The sequence below is a fragment of the Neomonachus schauinslandi genome, chromosome 1 (assembly GCF_002201575.2).
Source record: "Neomonachus schauinslandi chromosome 1, ASM220157v2, whole genome shotgun sequence".
NCBI lineage: Eukaryota > Metazoa > Chordata > Mammalia > Carnivora > Phocidae > Neomonachus > Neomonachus schauinslandi.
In genome coordinates this window covers 189675567-189695171 of record NC_058403.1, presented here as the reverse complement: position 1 = coordinate 189695171, position 19605 = coordinate 189675567, and the positions used below count along the sequence as shown (strand labels likewise).

The window sequence follows — 19605 nt, the reverse complement described above, 5'->3', positions numbered from 1 at the left end:
TTACCAGAGGGGAGGTGGGTGGGGGGATGGGTTAAATAGGTGATGGGGATTAAGGCGTGCACTTATGATGAGCACTGAGTGATGTATAGAATTGTTGAATCACTATATTGTACATCTGAAACTAATATAACACTGTATGTTAACTATAAGGCATTAAAATAAATAAATATGACTGCTTCGATCAGTGAGCCCGTCTTGGGTGTTTAGGACTGCACTAGGTTCAGTATAGAATCATAAGCCACTTGAAAACACTTTTAATTTCTATTCCAGTGATAACAGCTAATAAATGGTAACCCTTAACCAAGGTTTTGTGGAAAGAAGGACCGCAAGTTTCTCATTAATGATGACATTGCAATTGAAAGTTCTGTTTCCGTGAACCAAAACACCCCACTTCAGTGCAGGGTTCTACAAGTAAACAGACACTTAGCTGGCCTTGGGGCTTTTGCACAGGAACAGCTAACTTGCAGGTCAAGTACTGGGGTCAGTATTTTATTCAATGTAATTACTAAGACATTTTATGTATGTACTTCTCTATAAAAAGAATTAGTTATCTTGAATTATTAAAGGTGGCATCTCTTGTTTTGACATGTAGAAGTGTAGTTTATACATTTAATGTAAAATCAATACAGAGTGCGGGCGCCTGGGTGGCTCAGTCGTTGGGCGTCTGCCTTCGGCTCGGGTCATGATCTCAGGGTCCTGGGATCGAGCCCCGCATCGGGCTCCTTGCTCCGCGGGAAGCCTGCTTCTCCCTCTCCCACTCCCCCTGCTTGTGTTCTCTCTCTCGCTGTGTCTCTCTCTGTCAAATAAATAAATAAAATCTTTAAAAAAAAAAAAACAATACAGAGTGAGAACTGATGTATTTCTGCTAATTGAAATTTTAAGGCTTGGGTTGTTTTTTAATTTATTTGGGGGGGGTGTTATTTTTTTTTTTAAACTGCCTTTCAGAATGCTTTTGAAAAGCAGTATCAAGTCCGATGTTGGGACTTGAATTCATGATCCTGAGATCAAGACCTGAGCTGGGATCAAGAGTCAGACACTTAACTGAGCCACCTAGGCACCCTGAGAAGCAATATTAAGCATATTAAGAAAGAATAGAATAGTAATATCAGTATTAAGAAAGAATGTAGACTGCATTGAGATTTTAGTTGGTAGGAAAAGTGAGAAATAATGAATCCTATGTAACAAGTCAAACTTTAAGAAATACAGCTTACAGATTTATACCTTTTCATCCAGAACGGTTTGACTACCAGGTTCCTGTGAAAATTCCTTGTCCATAAAGGTCATATTCTTTGTAAAGGACATAGGCTTTGAGACGGTTTGGTAATGGAAGGAAGGACATGAAGACCGGGCAGCGCAGACGTAAGCGCCCCATACACTGCCGGATCTTCAGACGGCACAGATGTCTGAGGGGTCGAGGATTTGCTAAAACGAGAGAAACACACATTATCTGAAGGAAAAAGAATTGCTTCATTTGTTAGTGATGTTAGGGTTTAGTCAGCAAGTGTATGTTAAACTTAAGCCACCCAAATTTGCATCTGCGGTGTCTAAATGGAAAAGGTAACAGGGAAACAGCCTTTCCTTCTCCTTGCAGTCCTTCGTGTCGACGTGATTTCAGAACCAGGCCAAGCTAGGAGTCCAAAGACTGGCATCAGTTGTGGGTCTGAAGCCCTTAAATCTACGTGAATTAACCATCCTCTCGCCTTGCCCTGTACCTCAGGGTTAGGCTTAGAACTAAAGATCACCACCCTGTGGAGAAACTAGATAAAAGAAATTCTTCTTGACTGATGTGCTACTACTGTGAAAGAATGTGGTTTGAAGGGCCATTTGATATTCTCTGCAGGCTTTGATTTTACTTTTTCTCGTCCCTGTTTTCATTGCCATTTCATAGCTTCTAATTCCTGTATCTGCAGTGTTCCATACGATTAGGAGAAAGGTATTACCTGCCATATAATATGTGATTACCTAACAGAGTTTATCTACTGGGAAATGGTGATAAGTACAAATTAAGTGATAAATAGTAACTGTTTCTAGATAGGAATAGTATTTTCCTTAGTTTAAGGAAATCTTTTAACCAGAAAAGAATGTTTTACAAAGCAAATAAGAATGTAAATACCTAGTAGTATTTTTGGTAAGAATCTTCTACAGGAAAGGATACTCACTCAAGATCAAATGGATTTCTGACCAGAGCCCCTGTTTTTGGAGCACAGCTTTCAACTTTGAACAGATTCGAACTTGATCGACGTAATCAAGCATCACTCGAACAACCTCCCCAGAGAGATGTTGCAGCCACGACAATGTTATTACTTCACAGAACTGAGAAGGAAAATTGGAACTATGAAAGTAAATGAGAAACTTAAGAATCTGTGGGGTTTTGAGCACTCAACTCACAGTCAGGAACCAAGGTCTCAAGTCCCTCATTTATAAACTAAGGCATTGAACAGGGAATTATTTTTTTTTAAGATTCATTTATTTGGGGGGGGGCAGAGGGAGAGAGAATCCTTAAGCAGAATCCCCACTGAGCACAGAGCCTGATGTGGGGCTCGATCCCAGGACCCTGAGATCATGACCTGAGCTGAAATCAAGAGTCGGCTGCTTAACTGACTGAGCCACCCAGGTGCCCCAAGGAAATTATTTCTTAGCTCTAACATTTGGAAAAATATTTACTACTATATCTTCAGAACTATGTAAGATGTAACCAGGGTGTGAAAGAGATAGTTACCTAATACCTGTCGTCCCCTTTGGTTGGCCACATGGCTATCTGGAATAAAGATCACCTTTCCAGCTTCCTTGCACCTAGACGTGGGCCACCTAACTAAGTTCTAGCCAGTGAGATGAGAGTGGAAGTGTGAGCAACCCCCAGAATGCACTTAAAGAAGAGCAACGTGTGAGCTGCTGCTTTCTGCCTGCCTCCTGGCTGGCTGGAGTGTGGCTGCAAGTTTCTCTTGTGATCATGGAGCTGTCCAGTTAGAAGGCTGTTTATCTCTGGCCTTCACTTACATGAGTGGGGAATGAGCCATCTTACTAAAGCCACTCTCATTTTGGGTTTTCTATCATTCATGCCTGAAGGATAAGATAGTTTCTGTCTGTAGGTAATTTACACACTCCTAGCCATCTCCTACATTAATTATAACCTAAAAATAATATACAATATTAAAACCATATGTTGCCTTTCACTTTTTAGAATTGATTCAAAGTGCTTTCTCCATTTCACTGTTTTATTTTTGATTTTAATATGAACTCAGGTATTTCTAGTGCATCTACTACCTAGTAGTAGGTAGTACTACTACTACTGTGCTAAGCACAGATCTCTAAGCTGAGGAAAGTGGTGAGCAGGAGTTTACACTGATGTATTTGTGGAGGAGACACAATCAGAAAATGTTAAGATAATTTCAGAAAGTGGTAAGTGCTATAAAAGAAATGGGCAGCATAATAAGATTAGGGATGACAACTACCTTAGATAAGGTAGACGGGAAAGGAAGGGCCTCTTTGAGGAGGTAACACTTGAAACCTGAAAAGTGGCAGCTTTTTGAAAAGTTGGGAGTGCGCTCTAGTTGGGGGAAATAGAAGTGACCAGTTAGGGGGGGAAATAGGAGACTGGTGTGATGAAAGCCAGGAGGAAAATGTCTCAAGAAAGAAGGAGGTGGTCGAGTCTAAGATGGTGGAGGAGTAGGAGACCTTAGTTTCATCTGGTCCCAGGAATTCAGCTAGATAGCTATCAAATCATTCTGAACACCTGTGAACTCAACCAGAGACCTAAGAAAAGAATAACTGCAACTCTACAAATAGAAAAGTGACCACTTTCTGCAAGAATGACAAGACGGAAAAACTCACCTCAAAGAAAAGAACAGGAGGCAGGACCAACTGCCAGGGTCCTAATCAGCATGGACAGAAGTAAGAACTCTATTGAAACTAGAGTTGAGAATAGTATAAAGAATTCTAGCTGGGCTTGAAAAAAAAGCATAGGAGATACTACAGAATCCGTTTCTGGAGAAATAAGAGAACTAAAATCTAATCAAGTCATCATCAAAAAGGCTATTAATGAGATGCAATAAAAAATGGAGGCTCTATCTGCTAGGATAAATGAGGCAGAAGAGAGAATTAGTGATATAGAATACAAAATGATGGAGAATAAAGAAGCTGGGAAAAAGATAACTACTGGATCATGAAGGGGGAATTCTAGAGATAAGTGATACCATAAAGTGAAACAATATTACAATAATTGGGATCCCAGAAGAAGAGGAAAGAGAGAAAGAGGTGCAGAAGGTATATTGGAACAAATTATAGCAGAGAACTTTCCTAATCTGGGGAAGGAAACAAGCATTCAAGTCCAGGAGGCACAGAGAACCCCCCTCAAAATCAATAAAAATAGGTCAACACAGGGGCGCCTGAGTGGCTCAGTTGGTTAAGCGACTGCCTTTGGCTCAGGTCATGATCCTGGAGTCCCAGGATCGAGTCCCACATCGGGCTCCCTGCTCAGCAGGGAGTCTCCTTCTCCCTCTGACCCTCCCCCATCTCATGCTCTCTCTCTCTATCTCATTCTCTCTCTCAAATAAATAAATAAAAATCTTTAAAAAAAAATAGGTCAACACCCTGACATATAATAGTGAAACTTGCAATTCTCAGAGACAAAGAAAATCCTGAAAGCAGCTCTGGACAAGAGGCCTGTAACCTACAAGGGTACAAACATTAGACTGGCAGTGGACCTATCCACAAACCTGGCAGGCCAGAAAGGACTGGCATTATATATTCAGGGTGCTAAATGAGAAAAATACGCAGCCAAAATTACTTAATTGAGTTAGATGTCATTCAAAATAGAAGGAGAGAGAAAAAGCTTCCAGGACAAACAGAAACTAAAAGAATTTGTGATCATTAAACCAGCCCTGCAAGGAATATTGAAGGGGATCCTTTAAGTGAAAAGAGAGCCCAAAAGTAACACAGACCAGAAAGGAACAGAGACAATATACAGAAACAGAGACTTTATGGGTAATACAATAGCACTAAATTCATATCTTTCAATAGTTACTGTGAATGTAAATGGGCTAAATGCCCCAATCAAAAGACACAGGCTATCAGATTGGATAAAAAAGCAAGACCCATCAATATGCTGTCTGCAAGAGACTCATTTTAGACCCAAAGACACCTCCAGATTGAAAGTGAGGGGGTGGAAAACCACTGATCATGCTAATGGACTTCAAAAGAAAGCTGGGGTAGCAATCCTTATATCAGACAAATTAGATTTTAAACCAAAGACTATATTAAGAGATGAGGAAGGACACTATATCATAATTAAAGGGTCTATCGAACAAGATCTAACAATTGTAAATATTTATACCCCTAACATGGGAGCAGACATTATATAAACCAATTAATAACAAAATTAAAGAAACACATTGATAATATTATAATAATATCAGGGGACTTTAACACCCCCCTCACTGCAATGGACAAATCATCTAAGCAGAAGATGAATAAGGAAACAAGAGCTCTGAAATGACACACCAGACCAGATGGACTTCACAGATACATTCAGAGCATTCCATCCTAAAGCAACAGAATACACATTCTTCTTGAGTGCACATGGAACATTCTCCAGAACAGATCACATACTGGGTCACAAATAGAGTCTCAACCAGTACCAAAAGATTGGGATCATTCCCTGCATATTTTCAGACTACAACACTTTGGAACTGGAACTCAATCACAAGAGGAAATTTGGAAAGAACTCAAATACAGGGATGCCTGGGTGGCTTGGTTAAGCATCTGCCTTTGGCTCAGGTCATGATTCCAGAGTCCTCATGCAGCAGGGAGCCTGCTTCTACCTCTGCCTGCCACTCCCCCTGCTTGTGTGTGTGCGCACACGCATGCGTGCTCTCTCTGGCAAATAAAAATCTTAAAAAAAAAAAAAGAACTCAAATACATGGAGGCTAAAGAGCATCCTACTAAAGAATGAATGGGTCAACCAGGAAATTAAAGAAGAATTTAAAAAATTCATGGAAACAAATGAAAACCAAAACCAACTGTTCAAAACCTTTGGGATGCAGCAAAGGTGGTCCTAAGAGAGAAGTATATAGCAATACAAGCCTTTCTCAAGAAACAAGAAAGGTCTCAAATACACAACCTAATCTTACACCTAAAGGAGATGGAGAAAGAACAGCAAATAAAGCCTACACCCAGCAGGAGAAGAGAATTTATAAAGATTAGAACAGAAATCAATGAAATAGAAACCAAAAAAACAGTAGAACAGATGAAAAAAACTAGGAGCTGGTTCCTTGAAAGAATTAGTAAGATTGATAAACCCCTGGACAGAGTTATCAAAAAGAAAAGAGAAAAGACCCAAATAAATATAATCATAAATGAAAGAGGAGAGATCACATCCAACACCAAAGAAATACATTATAAGAACATATTATGAGCAACTGTATGCCAACAAATTAGGCAATCTGGAAAATGGATGCATTCCTAGAGACGTATATGGAAACAGGAAGAAATAGAAAACCTGAACAGACTCATAACAAGCAAGGAAATTGAAGCAGTAATCAAAAATCTCCCAACAAACCAGAGCCCAGGGCTGGATGGCTTCCCAGGGGAATTCTACCAAACATTTAAAGAACAATTAATATCTATTCTTCTGAAATTGATTTAAAAAAATAGAAATGGAAGGAAAACGTCCAAACTCTTTTTATGAGGCCAGCATTACCTTGATCCCAAAACCAGACAAAGACCCCACCACAAAGGAGAATTACAGACCAATATCCCTGATGAACATGGATGCAAAAATTCTCACGAAAATACTAGCCAATAGGATCCAACAGTACATTAAAAGATTATTCACCACGACCAACAGGGATTTATTCCTGGGCTGCAAGGTTGGTTCAACATCTGCAAATCAATGTGATACACTACATTAATAAAAGAAAGGACAAGAACCCTATGATCCTCTCAATAAATGCAGAAAAAGCATTTGACAAAGTACAGCATCCTTTCTTGATTAAAATTCTTCACAGTGTAGGGACACCTGGGTGGCTCAGTCAGTTAAGCATCTGCCTTCGGCTCAGGTCATGATCCCAGGGTCCTGGGATCGAGTCCCACATTGGGCTCCCTCCTCAGCAGGAGGTCTGCTTCTCCCTCTGCCTGCTGCTCCCACTGCTTGTGTATGCTCTCTCTCTGACAAATAAAAAAAAAAAAAAAAAAACAACTCTTCACAGTGTAGGGATAGAGGGAACATACCTCTGTATCATAAAAGCCATCTACAAAAAGCCCACAGAGAATATCATTCTCAATGGAGAAAAACTGAGAGCTTTCCCCCTAAGGTCAGGAACGCGGCAGGGATGTCCACTATCACCACTGCTATTCAACATAGTATTAGAAGTCCTAGCCACAGCAATCAGACAACAAAAAGAAATCAAAGGCATCCAAATCGGCAAAGAAGAAGTCAAACTCTTACTCTTTGCAGATGATATGATACTCTATGTGGAAAACCCAAAAGACTCCACCCTAAAATTGCTAGAACTCATACAGGAATTCAGCAAAGTGGCAGGATATAAAATCAATGCACAGAAATCATTTGTATTCTATATACTAACAGTGAGACAGAAGAAAGAGAAATTAAGGTGTCAATCCCATTTATAATTACACCAAAACCGTAAGATACCTAGGAATAAATCTAACCAAAGAGTTAAAGGATCTGTACTCAGAAAACTATAGAATACTCATGAAAGAAATCGAAAAATGTTCCATGCTCATGGATTAGAAGAACAAATATTGTTAAAATGTCTATGCTACCTAACAAACAATGAATCATGGAACACTACATCAAAAACTAATGATGTGGGCGCCTGGGTGGCTCAGTTGGTTAAGCGACTGCCTTCGGCTCAGGTCATGATCCTGGAGTCCCGGGATCGAGTCCCGCGTCGGGCTCCCTGCTCAGCAGGGAGTCTGCTTCTCCCTCTGACCCTCCTCCCTCTCATGCTCTCTGTCTCTCATTGTCTCTCTCGCAAATAAATAAAATCTTAAAAAAAAAAAAAAAAAAAAAACTAATGATGTAATGTATGGTGATTAACATAACAACAAAAAATTTTTTTAAATGTCTATGGTATCTGGTCAACTAATCTTTGACAAAGCAGGAAAGAATATCCAATGGAAAAAAGACAGTCTCTTCAACAAGTGGGGCTGGGAAAATTGGACAGCCACATCCAGAAGAATGAAACTGGACCATTTTTTTACACCATACACAAAAATAAACTTAAAATGGATGAAGACCTAAATGTAAGACAGGAATCCATCAAAATCCTAGAGGAGAACACAGGCAGCAACTTCTGTGACCTTGGCCACAGCAACTTCTTCCTAGAAACATCACCAAAGGCAAGGGAAACAAAGGCAAAAATGAACTATTGGGACCTCATCAAGATAAAAATCTTTGGCACAGCAAAGGAAACAGTTGAGAAAACCAAAAGACAACCAACAGAATGGGAGAAGATATTTTCAAATGACGTATCAGATAAAGGGCTAGTATCCAAAATCTATAAAGAACTTATCAAACTCAACACCCAAAGAACAAATTATCCAGTCAAGAAATAGGCAGAAGACACGAACAGACATTTCTGCAAAGAAGACATCCAAATGGCCTACAGACACATGAAAAAGTTTCAACATCACTCGGCATCAGGGAAATCCAAATCAAAACCTCAATGAGAGGGCGCCTGGGTGGCTCAGTTGGTTAAGCGACTGCCTTCGGCTCAGGTCATGATCCTGGAGTCCCGGGATCGAGTCCCACGTCTGGCTCCCTGCTCATCAGGGAGTCTGCCTCTCTCTCTGACCCTCCCCCCTCTCATGCTCTCTCTCTCTATCTCATTCTCTCTCTCAAATAAGTAAATAAAATCTTAAAAAAAAAAAACAACCCTCAATGAGATACCACCTCACACCAGTCAGAATGGCTAAAATTAACAAGTCAGGAAACGACAGATGTTGGCGGGGATGCGGAGAAAGGGGAACCCTCCTACACTGTTGGTGGGAATGCAAGCTGGTGCAGCCACTCTGGAAAACAGTAAGGAGGTTCTTCAAAAAGTTGAAAATAGAGCTACCATATGATCCAGCAATTGCACTACTGGGTATTTATCCCAAAGATACAAATGTAGGGATCTGAAGGGGTACATGCACCCTGATGTTTATAGCAGCAATGTCCACAATAGCCAAACTATGGAAAGAGCCCAGATGTCCATTGACAGATGAATGGATAAAGAATATGTGAGAGAGATATATATATATTTATACACACACACACACACACACACACAATGGGATACTACTCAGCCATCAAAAATTTGAAATCTTGCCATTTGTAAACAATGTGGATGGAACTAGAGGGTATTATGCTAAGTGAAATAAGTCAATCAGAGAAAGACAACTATCGTATAATCTCAAATGTGGAATTTAAGAAGCAAAACAGAGGATCATAGGGGAAGAGAGAAAAAAATAAAACAAGACAAAATCAGAGAGGGAGACAAACCATAAGAGACTCTTAATCATAGGAAACAAACAGGGTTGCTAGGGGGTGGGGGGATGGGGTAACTGGGTGATGGACATTAAGGAGGGCACCTGATGTAATGAGCACTGGGTATTATATAAGACTGATGAATCACTGACCTCCACCTCTGAAACTAATAATTCATTACATGTTAATTAATTGAATTTAAATTAAAAAAATAAGTAGAGGTGGTCAACTATTTATTGTGATTCCTTTTTCATCAAAAAGGTGACCAAAGAGGGGCGCCTAGGTGGCTCAGTCAGTTGAGCATCTGCCTTCGGCTCAGGTCATGATCTCAGGGTCCTGGGATTGAGCCCTGTGTCGGGCTCCCTGCTCAGTGGGGAGTCTGCTTCTCCCTCTGCCCTACCCCCTTCTCGAGCTCTCTCTCTCTCTCTCAAATAAATAAATCTTAAAAAAAAAAAGGTGACCAAAGAGACCTATTTAATCAAATTTTAGAGCTAAAAGAGATAGCCAAGAACCAAGGGGTATGGGTATATCAGTACCCCAGAAACGTTTTAGCTAGGTTACTCACCCCTTCAAAGAAAAAGCGTCATTAGTTTATAAGACCGCATTTTTAAAACCTTACTCAGATGCTACTTCATTTGTGAAATTCCCCAGGTAAAGTTAAGTCACTTTCCCTCTGAGCAGTTTCTGTACCTTTTACATCTCTTTATCAGGTCTATTTTACATATTAAAATCTTTCCAACTATGAGCTTCTGGAAAGAATGGATGGAGCCTTATCTATTGCTGTAGTTCAGGGCCACCAATAATGACTATATAAGTTGATACAGTACTGTGCACTTACCATAGTATCTTTGATAACTGTAGATGTCCAGCCTTCAAAAGTATAGCAAGGATGAACTTTGTCTCCATGAGGACAATCAAAGCATCGCTCTACGTCATACCCGTAATTCAACAGCATCCTGAGCATGACTTCATCTTTCAGTGTGTATTGCAGTGCTGATGGGAAATGTAAAGGGTTGACCCTGCAGAAATAATTGACGTTGGCCCCATGCCGTAGCAGCAGACTTATCAGCTCATAGTTGCCCATCCGTAGGGCTATCTGGAGGCAGTTAACTGGGTCTTGGTTAGGCAGAGCTCCAGCACTCAGAAGCAGCTTAACTGAAGAGAGGTCACCATTTGATACGGCAAAATACAAAGCTGACTTCCTGTGGTCATCATAGTGTTTGCGAATTCTCTGATCTAGCATGAAATTTACATCAAATCCCGCCTGGATGAGGAGTCCCAGGCATTCGGGGTGTGCCCCTGCTGCTGCACAGTGGACGGGACTGATGCCACTCCGCTTAATGGCAGCAAGATCCGTCACTGGAACCAAAATCTTTAGGGCTCTGAGAAAGAATTTCAAAGTGCATTTAAAACATTGTTTTTGTTAAGACACAGCATTAACCTGTTTACAATGGTTTTATACTAGTACCAGATGGTATTCGTATCAGGTGGCGTTAGGACCCCCCAACCAAAAAGTACATAATCCCTATATCCAAAAGCTCAGATACTTAGTAAAGTTAAATGAAACTACTGTCTAGATACAAAACTCGGAATTAGCCTCATCAGTGAGACCTGGGGTTCCCCATATTGCCCAAGGACCTGGTAATAAAGTAGTTTTATGTCTCGTTCGTGGCTACAGAGGATGCCTGCCTTCACCACTTTCTAGCTGGTGGAGAGTTTCCTATCTTTAGAAGGGTTGTTGGAATTCTAGGATCAGAGATGAAGTAATACAAAGTTCCCAGAAGCTGCCCCGAAAACCCCCCATAGCTCTTACCATTTCTATCAGCACTAATGTCAGTGAACTTACAACAAGTGGCCTCTGTCAGCTGCCACATGAATGGGCAGGTGGCCTGAATTCTTGGGGATGTTGGCATCAGCTCCATGCTCTAGTAGAAGAGCCACAGAGTCTGGATTTCCTCCACTAGCGGCCTCAAGTAAGATGGAAGAAGAGTCTGAGGCCTGACCAAGAGCATTAGCTCCTAAAAGGAGAAAAAGTCTTGTTATGCAAAAAAAGTCTTTTCCACTGTATTGCTTATGCATTCTTAATATATCAGCACTACCCAGAAGCAATTATTAAGAAGCCACTTTAGCAAAGCACCGCAAATCGAAGAAATAAAAAATGTACCTCCTGCTCTCAGCCAGTTTATAATGTAGTTGGGAAAGGAAGAAATGGTGCAAACAGTCTCTAACTTATGAGTAAGTTGGCTTTCAGAGGAATTTTATAAGTTATTTGTTTGGAACTTGAAGATTCCAGGAGAAATAATTTTATAAAAGGTGATTTTATTTCCAGACCCACCTATAAAAGCCCACTTACCCCATACTTATATATAGGATGGTACCAACAATCCTGTTGGACAGTAGCACCCGGCCATCTGTTGATGTCATGGTGGAGAATGGCATTTCTCCTGGTTTAACATGTTCTTAGCGGTCTGTTCATAGCAAGACACACTGTAGTTGGTTGTAACTCTAAGCTGGGGACTTAGAGCTAACAGGATACATTGTAGCGCCCACAGGACGCTGAGTGCCATGTGATGGTGTGGATGGTAAGAGTACAAGTATAGGCAAAATGTCCTCAGTTCCAGATTTTGAGGGGAACTGGATGGTGAAGGAAGGAGAAAGGTGTTTTGGGTCAGTTGCAGAAGGCCTCTCAGTAAAATGGGTTTTGAGGAAAGAGTAGCCTTTGAAAGGACAAAGGGCAAGGGGAGCATCCTGGGCACATTCACAGCACATATAAAACAGAGGTAGTGGCTTTAAATTAGTGGAAACTCCACAGTCATCAGAATATATTGGCTACCCAAGAACCCCATTCCTAGAATGCATGAAGAAAGGTCTAATGAGCCTCCATGGAAAGAGTGGTCATTATATACAGGTTCCTCTATGTGCATAATTTCCAAACTTCCCACCAACCCTAACAAGTAGATGCCAGTATCTCCATTCTAAAGATGAAAAAACCGAGGTTCGTGGAGGTTAGGTGACTTCCCCAGAGATGCACAGCTGGTAAGCAAGGTAATCAGGATTCACATGCAGGTGGGCCAGACCCAGGGCCTGTTTCTATGAGGCCCTGTTGCCACTCTAGGAATGCAGGGTGGTGAAGTAGTGTGACTCGGAGTGAGACAGACGTGGGTTCAAATCTTGGCTCTGCCGTTTCCTAGCTGTGTCACTTTGTGCAAATTACTTCATAAGGGAGTTACCTCAGGGAAATACCTCACTGAGGTCAACTGATGCTGGTTTCTTTTAAGAGTTAAGGATTTAAAACCAGGTGCCTCTCCTCTTTCGTTGCCTTTTTTTTTGTATAGTTGAAGGATCCAGTGTTTACATGACTTTAGACAGCTCTGATATTGCTTATTTAAAACATCTTACTTAAAACGTCTTATGGCCAATGATTGAAAACTACAACAGCCTCCCCTGTATGATGGGAAAGTTCCAGGTAAGTCTTAAAAAGCAGAAAGTTGTTCTTAAAAACAGGAGACCCTGTAGTCTAGAATATTGGAGACCAAGACCATATATTGTTAAAGAAAGAAATAAGGCTTCTGGACAGGAAGGAGAATAAAGAAAGTAAATCTAATATTGGGACTTTATTAAATCTTGGTAAAGATTTGCTTCTTTGACAAAAAGCTCTAGATCGTACATTGCTTCATCAATGGAGGGTCTCCTCAAAGACAATAAATGCCAAAGTTCTCTGAGCCAAGGTCTCTGCCAGTTAAATCAGGATCTCGAATTGGCGGCAGGGGAGGGTGTGTTTAAAGGAAGTCCTCCAACTGGTATCATCCCTAGCTCTCTTTCCTTAGGTGTAAAATGAGGACAGTGCCTACTTCATAGGGTTTTAGAAGATCACATGAAGCAGCATAGGTAGCTTAATGGATGGTACTTAGAAAGTACTCAATAAATCTAAGTTGCCTTCCCCTTCTCTCAGCTGTGGTTATTACCGGAGAGAGAACTGGGACCCAGAGAGAAGCAACCAGGAAGCAGTTCCTAACAACGGAAACATTTGATAACACACTGGACTGCCCCATGACTTAGCTTAGCAGAGACAACCCATAGGGGGTGATGTGGGGTCTTCTGTGAATCTAGAAAAGCACAACACATAAAAAATTAAACTAAACAACAAAAAAAACCCAGCCATCCTCTGCATGGTTGGGGAACATTATATAAAAGATAATCTGCATCCTAGTAATCTTACGGAAATTACTTCACATCGAAGGAGAAATATTCAATCTCTATTTCAGGCCTTTATTAGCCAGTATTAAGACATGCTTTCATCAAATATTTACATTAGGCTTAAATAAAATGTTAACTTCTATTATTCTGAAGCTCTCCATGAAAAGGAGGATGCTTGCATCATGTTACCCCTTGGGGGTGTGCTGACAGTATAGAAAATCTTGCCTTTCTGCAGTAACATTTCCATGATTTCAGTGTGTCCACTTTGGGCAGCAAGAGCCAGAGGAGTGAATCCGTAGGAGCTCTGTGGGTCAGGGTGTGCCCCAGAAACCAACATCAGCTTCACTATGTCCTGCCTGCCCAGTCTGGCTGCTTCGTGGAGAGCTGTCCTTCCGTTGGTACACCGCAGATTCACGTCTGCCCCAGAGCTGATCAGCAAGGCGGCCATCTCATAGGAGTTGCGCAGAACAGCTGGGAAATTAGAGGTGAAACAGGCATCATGTTGACTGGGAAATTATGGCCACAGTAGCTTATTAGCCAGTGCCCCTCGGGCTTCTTAAGGAGCTCTTCCTACCTACTCCCATGCACCAGCATTTTGTGTTTAGGAAACATTGTAAAATGAGGCTTATATCCAATAATATTAATAGCGTTTTACATCGATAGCCCATTGGCTTTTCTGTAAGCCATGAACAATTATTGTCTCCTGCCTGCTCATGTGGCTGAAAAACATAAACATATAAAATTTTCATTTATCATTTTTATGTTCTTCCCTCAAGAAAATGGGAACTTAAGTACCCAATATAGTCCTAGAAGTGCTTTTAAGTGCTTTAAACAAAGAAAAACAAAACCAGCAATAATTAGGAAATTATTTTTTATTTTTTTAGAGAGAGACAGAGCGTGCCTGAGCAGAGAGGCAGAGGGAGAGGGAGAGAGAGAATCCCAAGCAGGCTCCATGCTCAGCTCATAGTCCAACTTGGGGCTCAGTCTCATGACCCCGAGATCATGACCTGAGCCGAAATCAAGAGTCGGACGTTTAACTTACTGAGCCACCCAGGCGCCCCAGGAAATTATTTTTAACCTCATGTTTTGTTAAAATTTTCTAACTGGCTTTTCTGCATTTATGCTGTTATCATTCACATTTGGATGATAATCTTTAAGTCCTTCAAGATTCTGTGCCTGGGTGGCCCAGTCAGTTAAGTGACTGACTCTTGGTTTTGGCTCGGGTCATGATCTCAGGGTCCTGGGATCAAGCCCCATGTCTGGCCCCATGCTCAGCTCGGAGTCTGCTTGAACTTCTCTCTCTCTCTCTCTCCCTCTGCCCCTCTGGCTGATGTGCAGGCGCTATCTCTGTCTCTCAAATAAATCTTTCAAAAAATATGTATCCATCTCCCTACTCATTTGTTAATTATTGGCACCCACTGTGTGTGAGGAGTCTTGCTAGGTGCCAGATGTTGAATCAGTATGAATTCTCTTCGTAACCATTTATAATGTGCCATGGAAAGTGCTTTAGGACTAGAAATACAGAGTGTCAAGTGTGTTGAGTCTTTCTTAACTCATTGAGCTGGCATTAGTGTGCACTTTGATTCTGGAAACTCATATCCTTTGTTTTAGGAAATCATTTTCTTGATTTATTCATTGATGATATATCACCTCCATCTTCTCTGTTCTCTTTCTAGGATTTCTGAGATTCACATGTTGCTCCTCTTAGAGAGTTTCTTTTTCTTTCCTATTTCCCATTTCTTCTTCTGGAAGTTTTCCTAAACTTTATCTCCCAGCATTTGTTTTGAGTTTTATACTTTAGCTAACGTTTTTTATTTTCAAGAATATTTTTGTTGTTTTGTTCAATTTTTTTGCAATGTCCTGTTATTTCATTACTTTTCACTAATTTCTCTAACTTGATCATAATTTCCCCCTACATTTTATTTTCCCTCAATAGTCTGTCACGTCCAAGTTGCTTATCTCTGTTGAAGACTTTTCTCAGAGAGTCCTTGTCGGTCTGCTCATGATGAAATAGTTGGGGACTGAAAAGCTGAATGGGGATCCTAAACGTTTGGAGTAGCTCTTGGACCGTGTTCCTCACTGTGTATTGATGTGCCTGGGCCATTTTTTGGGGAGCCCCCAATTTCAGTCTCTTTAGTTCTTTCTTTTGGGGTATATCAAATTCCCCAGAGAAGCCTCCTCTTGGAAGGTAGAGTTCTGGCTGTGGGCTTTCTGGAATCCTGGTGGAAGAGGAGGGCTGGGAGGTCTCAGCCTGTGTTTGCTTAATTTCTCCAGTGTTTTCAGTCTGGTATCCCCCCCCATTGCCGACCATCCCCCCAGTCCAGAGAGTCAGAATTCAGGTGGGGTGGGAGAAGAGATCTGTAGCTCTGGCTACTTGTTCCTTAATAGTGTTCTAGCAATCCTCCTATATTAGCTGCCTGTCCTTCACCTGGGCTCCACGAGATAACCATCACCAACAACTTTTGGGCCTTTTGATATAATTGTGTTGCTTTCCCCATGAGCAAGTTAAGATTTGGCTTTCTTGTCACTGACTACTCATCCACCTGCTCTCCAGGCTTTAAAAAACTATGTTGCTGTCACCTCCTCTCCTATTCTTCTCACTCTTTTGTATCTTACCCCTTTAAAACAATTTCTTAACTATAATTGTAGTGAAGACTCAGGAGAGAGCAAAATCAGCCATTCGTATTCAATCAGCCATCGGCTGTCTCTTCTTACTCTGCTCACCTCTTATATTTCTTACACCCGAATTCACTGGCTAAGGCACTGTGCAAAATGATTAGCTCATTGGCAGAGAGTTTGCACCAGGCCACCCCATGGGCCAGTCTATAGAAAGCTTCAGGACAGTCAGGTACCCATGTCTGGTCAGTTGGAACCAGAAAGACAGCCCTGCAAATATGCACAAAAAGCTGCCTTGCCATTTGCCACGACATGGACGGAGCTAGAGAGTACTATGCTAAGAGAAATCAGGGGAAGACAAGTACCATATGATTTCACTCATACGTGGAATTTCAGAAACAAAACAAATGAGCAAAGGAGTGGGGGGAAGGAGAGAGAAAGAGGCAAACGATGAAACGGACGCTTAATAGAGAACACACGGATGGTTACCAGAGGGGAGGGGGGAGGGGAGATGGATGAAATGGGGGATGGGGAGGAAGGGGTGCACTTGTCATGATGAGCACTGTGTGATGTACGGAAGTGTTGAATCACTATGTTGTTCATCTGAAACTAATATAGCACTGTATATTAACCGGAATTAAAATAAAAACTAAAAAAAAAAAAAAAAGTTGTCTTTGAAACGTGTGGGCATGGAGGACACTCAGAATCACAGACTGTTTTCCAGAGACAAGGTATCAGTTTACCTGTAAGAAGAGGCGAATTGCCCTCAGAATTCTTGGCATTCGGATTGCAGCCACTGAGAAGAAGAAAATGGGCATTTTCCAAGAGGCAAGTGCTGACAGCCAAAAAAAGTGGCGTTTCACCGTTGTGCGTGGTTTGCTCCCACATGCTGGGTTTTGAAGCTGAAATAAATCCATTAGCCCACACAGGTTAACATAAAGAAATAAGTTTTACATTTATTTCTCAGAAGCATCAGGAAGAGTTGTAAAGGGAATTTACCTTTCAGGGTTATTTCCAAAATGTCCTTATTTAACTGCACTGCAGCCTTATGCAGAGGAAGCCAGCCTATCCCATCTGCTTCATCAAAAGCAGAATGGTGCTTGGTCAAGTGTGACAGTGCATCTCCCTTACCTATTGACAAGTCAAATGGGAACAGATTCACATTTGGCACGCACACACACACACACACACACAAGGCAGCCCATGCTTCTGAAGTCCACCATCGAGCTTAGTGCACGAGATGACAGAGTTCTAGCCCCACGCTTTATGAGAGACATGTTACAATGGCATGGGACGAGAAGCAGTAAGACCTTTCACTTGTGCTCCCTATCCCCCGGGGCCTGTGGCTGCCCCCTTGGGTTGTCACATAGCTCAGTCTGCCCAGGAGCCCAGCAGCGCTCTGCTAAGTTGTGCTGTGGTACTTTCTCGCAGGTCTGGAGAATTAGTGGTGGGCCCCACAGTGTTGAGCATTTGGGAGAACCTGCTTCTGGGCGTCCTGAACTTAGCGGAGTAGTGGCGCTGTGTCAACATCCCACCAAACCAGGAGCTGGAGGGGATAGAATAGGAAGAGTACTTAACTGCCTCTATTGTTTCAATTATCTTCTTGTAGTCCGAGCTCAAAAAGGAATGGAAGCTGCATAGAAAACAAATATATATGTAAGCCCCAAACTGAGGGAAAAACGAAGGCATTTGATAAAAACACAAAGGGTAAAGGCAATTGACATTAGCCAAGGATGAACTTTTATATGAGGCAGTTACTGAGGCTTCATGGAAATACTTCCACAGTATAATGTGACCAGAAACGCGCTCCAGGAAAACTGCTCTCCCGTGTCTGTCTTTCTGGGGTGGGGGAGGGGGGCATTCATTATTCCATCTATCTTAAGTAGCGTTTCCTAATTCCTTCAAGTGCCTGACCAAGTCAGCAAGCCTTCCTACGTACCATATAACTCTTGCGAGTCTAACAACTGACATTTATACCTACAGTTAATTTTAATTTTTCTGAAACATTTCAGTCATCAAAATCTTATGCCTTTCAACCTAAAATCATGACTTAATTACTGAATGAACTTAAAAATTTTTCATCACAAGGTTAATAGAACAGATAATCTAAGAAACCCAATTTCTTTACAAAACTTTAAAGATGACTTTAAAGATTATTCCTAAATGTAACACAAACGTGTAGGAATAGTGTGGTAAAGAAAGTCTAAATAGCTTCAGACTTTGAAGCTAGACTGCCTGCCTCTCACTAGCCCTGGGACCCTGGGTAACACTTACCTGTCTCCTCATCTCTATGTGGGGATAATAGGACTTAACCACATAGGTAATGAGAATCAAATTTAAATGAGTCAAAACTTGTGAAATGCTTAAAATAGTGTGGCACAAAGTGATCAGTTCATGAGTTTGTTACTTTAAAAAAAAAACAACAGTTTTAGTGTACTTCAACATCTCTACATTTAATTATAAAATCTCTTGGAGTTAAAACACATTTATCCAGTTTTACGTCCAGCAGGCAAAAAGAGGTCACCATCCCAAGCAAACAGGGTTTATCACCCCTGAAAAACAATAGTAGCTACTTGGGGGTGAGGCTGCAGATCAGCCAGAGAGCATCTGAGCAGGTGTGCCTGGCTGTGGATGGCCCACCTCTAGCGCGATCCTTTTACACCACGGAGCGACCTGTGGGGTCCTTTCCTAGTGTTGTCATTACAGAACTCTGAATATACACCCTTCAAAAAGGGTTAGTCTCTTCTGGGTTTAAGTTTACATAATTCCTCCTTTTGATTTGAATAAAGACTGGACCTTACCCCATCTTCCCACTGAGGTTGAGGATAATTTTCTATGTGTATTGGTTGGATTTATGCATTCCCTTGGCTCCCCAAAGACGAGATGCATTAGGGTTCTCTAGTGTTTCATATCCTTGTGCATTTTTTCTCATTTCCAGCCTGCAAGTTCTCAGCCAGAGTTGCTGCTAACCTCCTTCAACCGTTTACTCCCTAATTACATTCTGAATTATTTCCAAATTTCCCTGTCTGGCTGGTGAGACATCAAGTCTCATAGATATTTAAATGACAGCTCCTTGGATTTTGACCCTCTCTCCTGTTTTTATCACAACACCGGAACTGTGCTAATGACACGTCTCAACTGTTGAATACTCACACTACATCGCCACTGAGATACCGTTACCTCTCATCTGCAGATGCCTGCTGTGTAGTCCTCAGCTGGTGAATGTCCTGTAAGCTCTGCTGGATGATGAGCTGGGTATCAAAGTCCTCCTCTGTGTCTTCATCACTGGTGTAATTATCCAT

General features: G+C 41.4%; 1 protein-coding gene across 1 annotated transcript; it reads right to left on the bottom strand.

Annotated features, from left to right (window-relative positions):
* Nucleotides 1-1243: 1243 nt before the first annotated feature.
* On the bottom strand, nucleotides 1244-19605 carry ASB14 (ankyrin repeat and SOCS box containing 14). Its single transcript, XM_021695152.1, has 9 exons — nucleotides 19484-19605; nucleotides 17882-17936; nucleotides 17303-17429; nucleotides 17047-17205; nucleotides 13913-14158; nucleotides 11337-11508; nucleotides 10329-10872; nucleotides 2160-2313; nucleotides 1244-1422 (listed from the first exon to the last, which is right to left on the bottom strand). Exons 1-9 carry the CDS (start codon nucleotides 19603-19605, stop codon nucleotides 1244-1246), a joined length of 1758 nt encoding a protein of 585 aa, XP_021550827.1.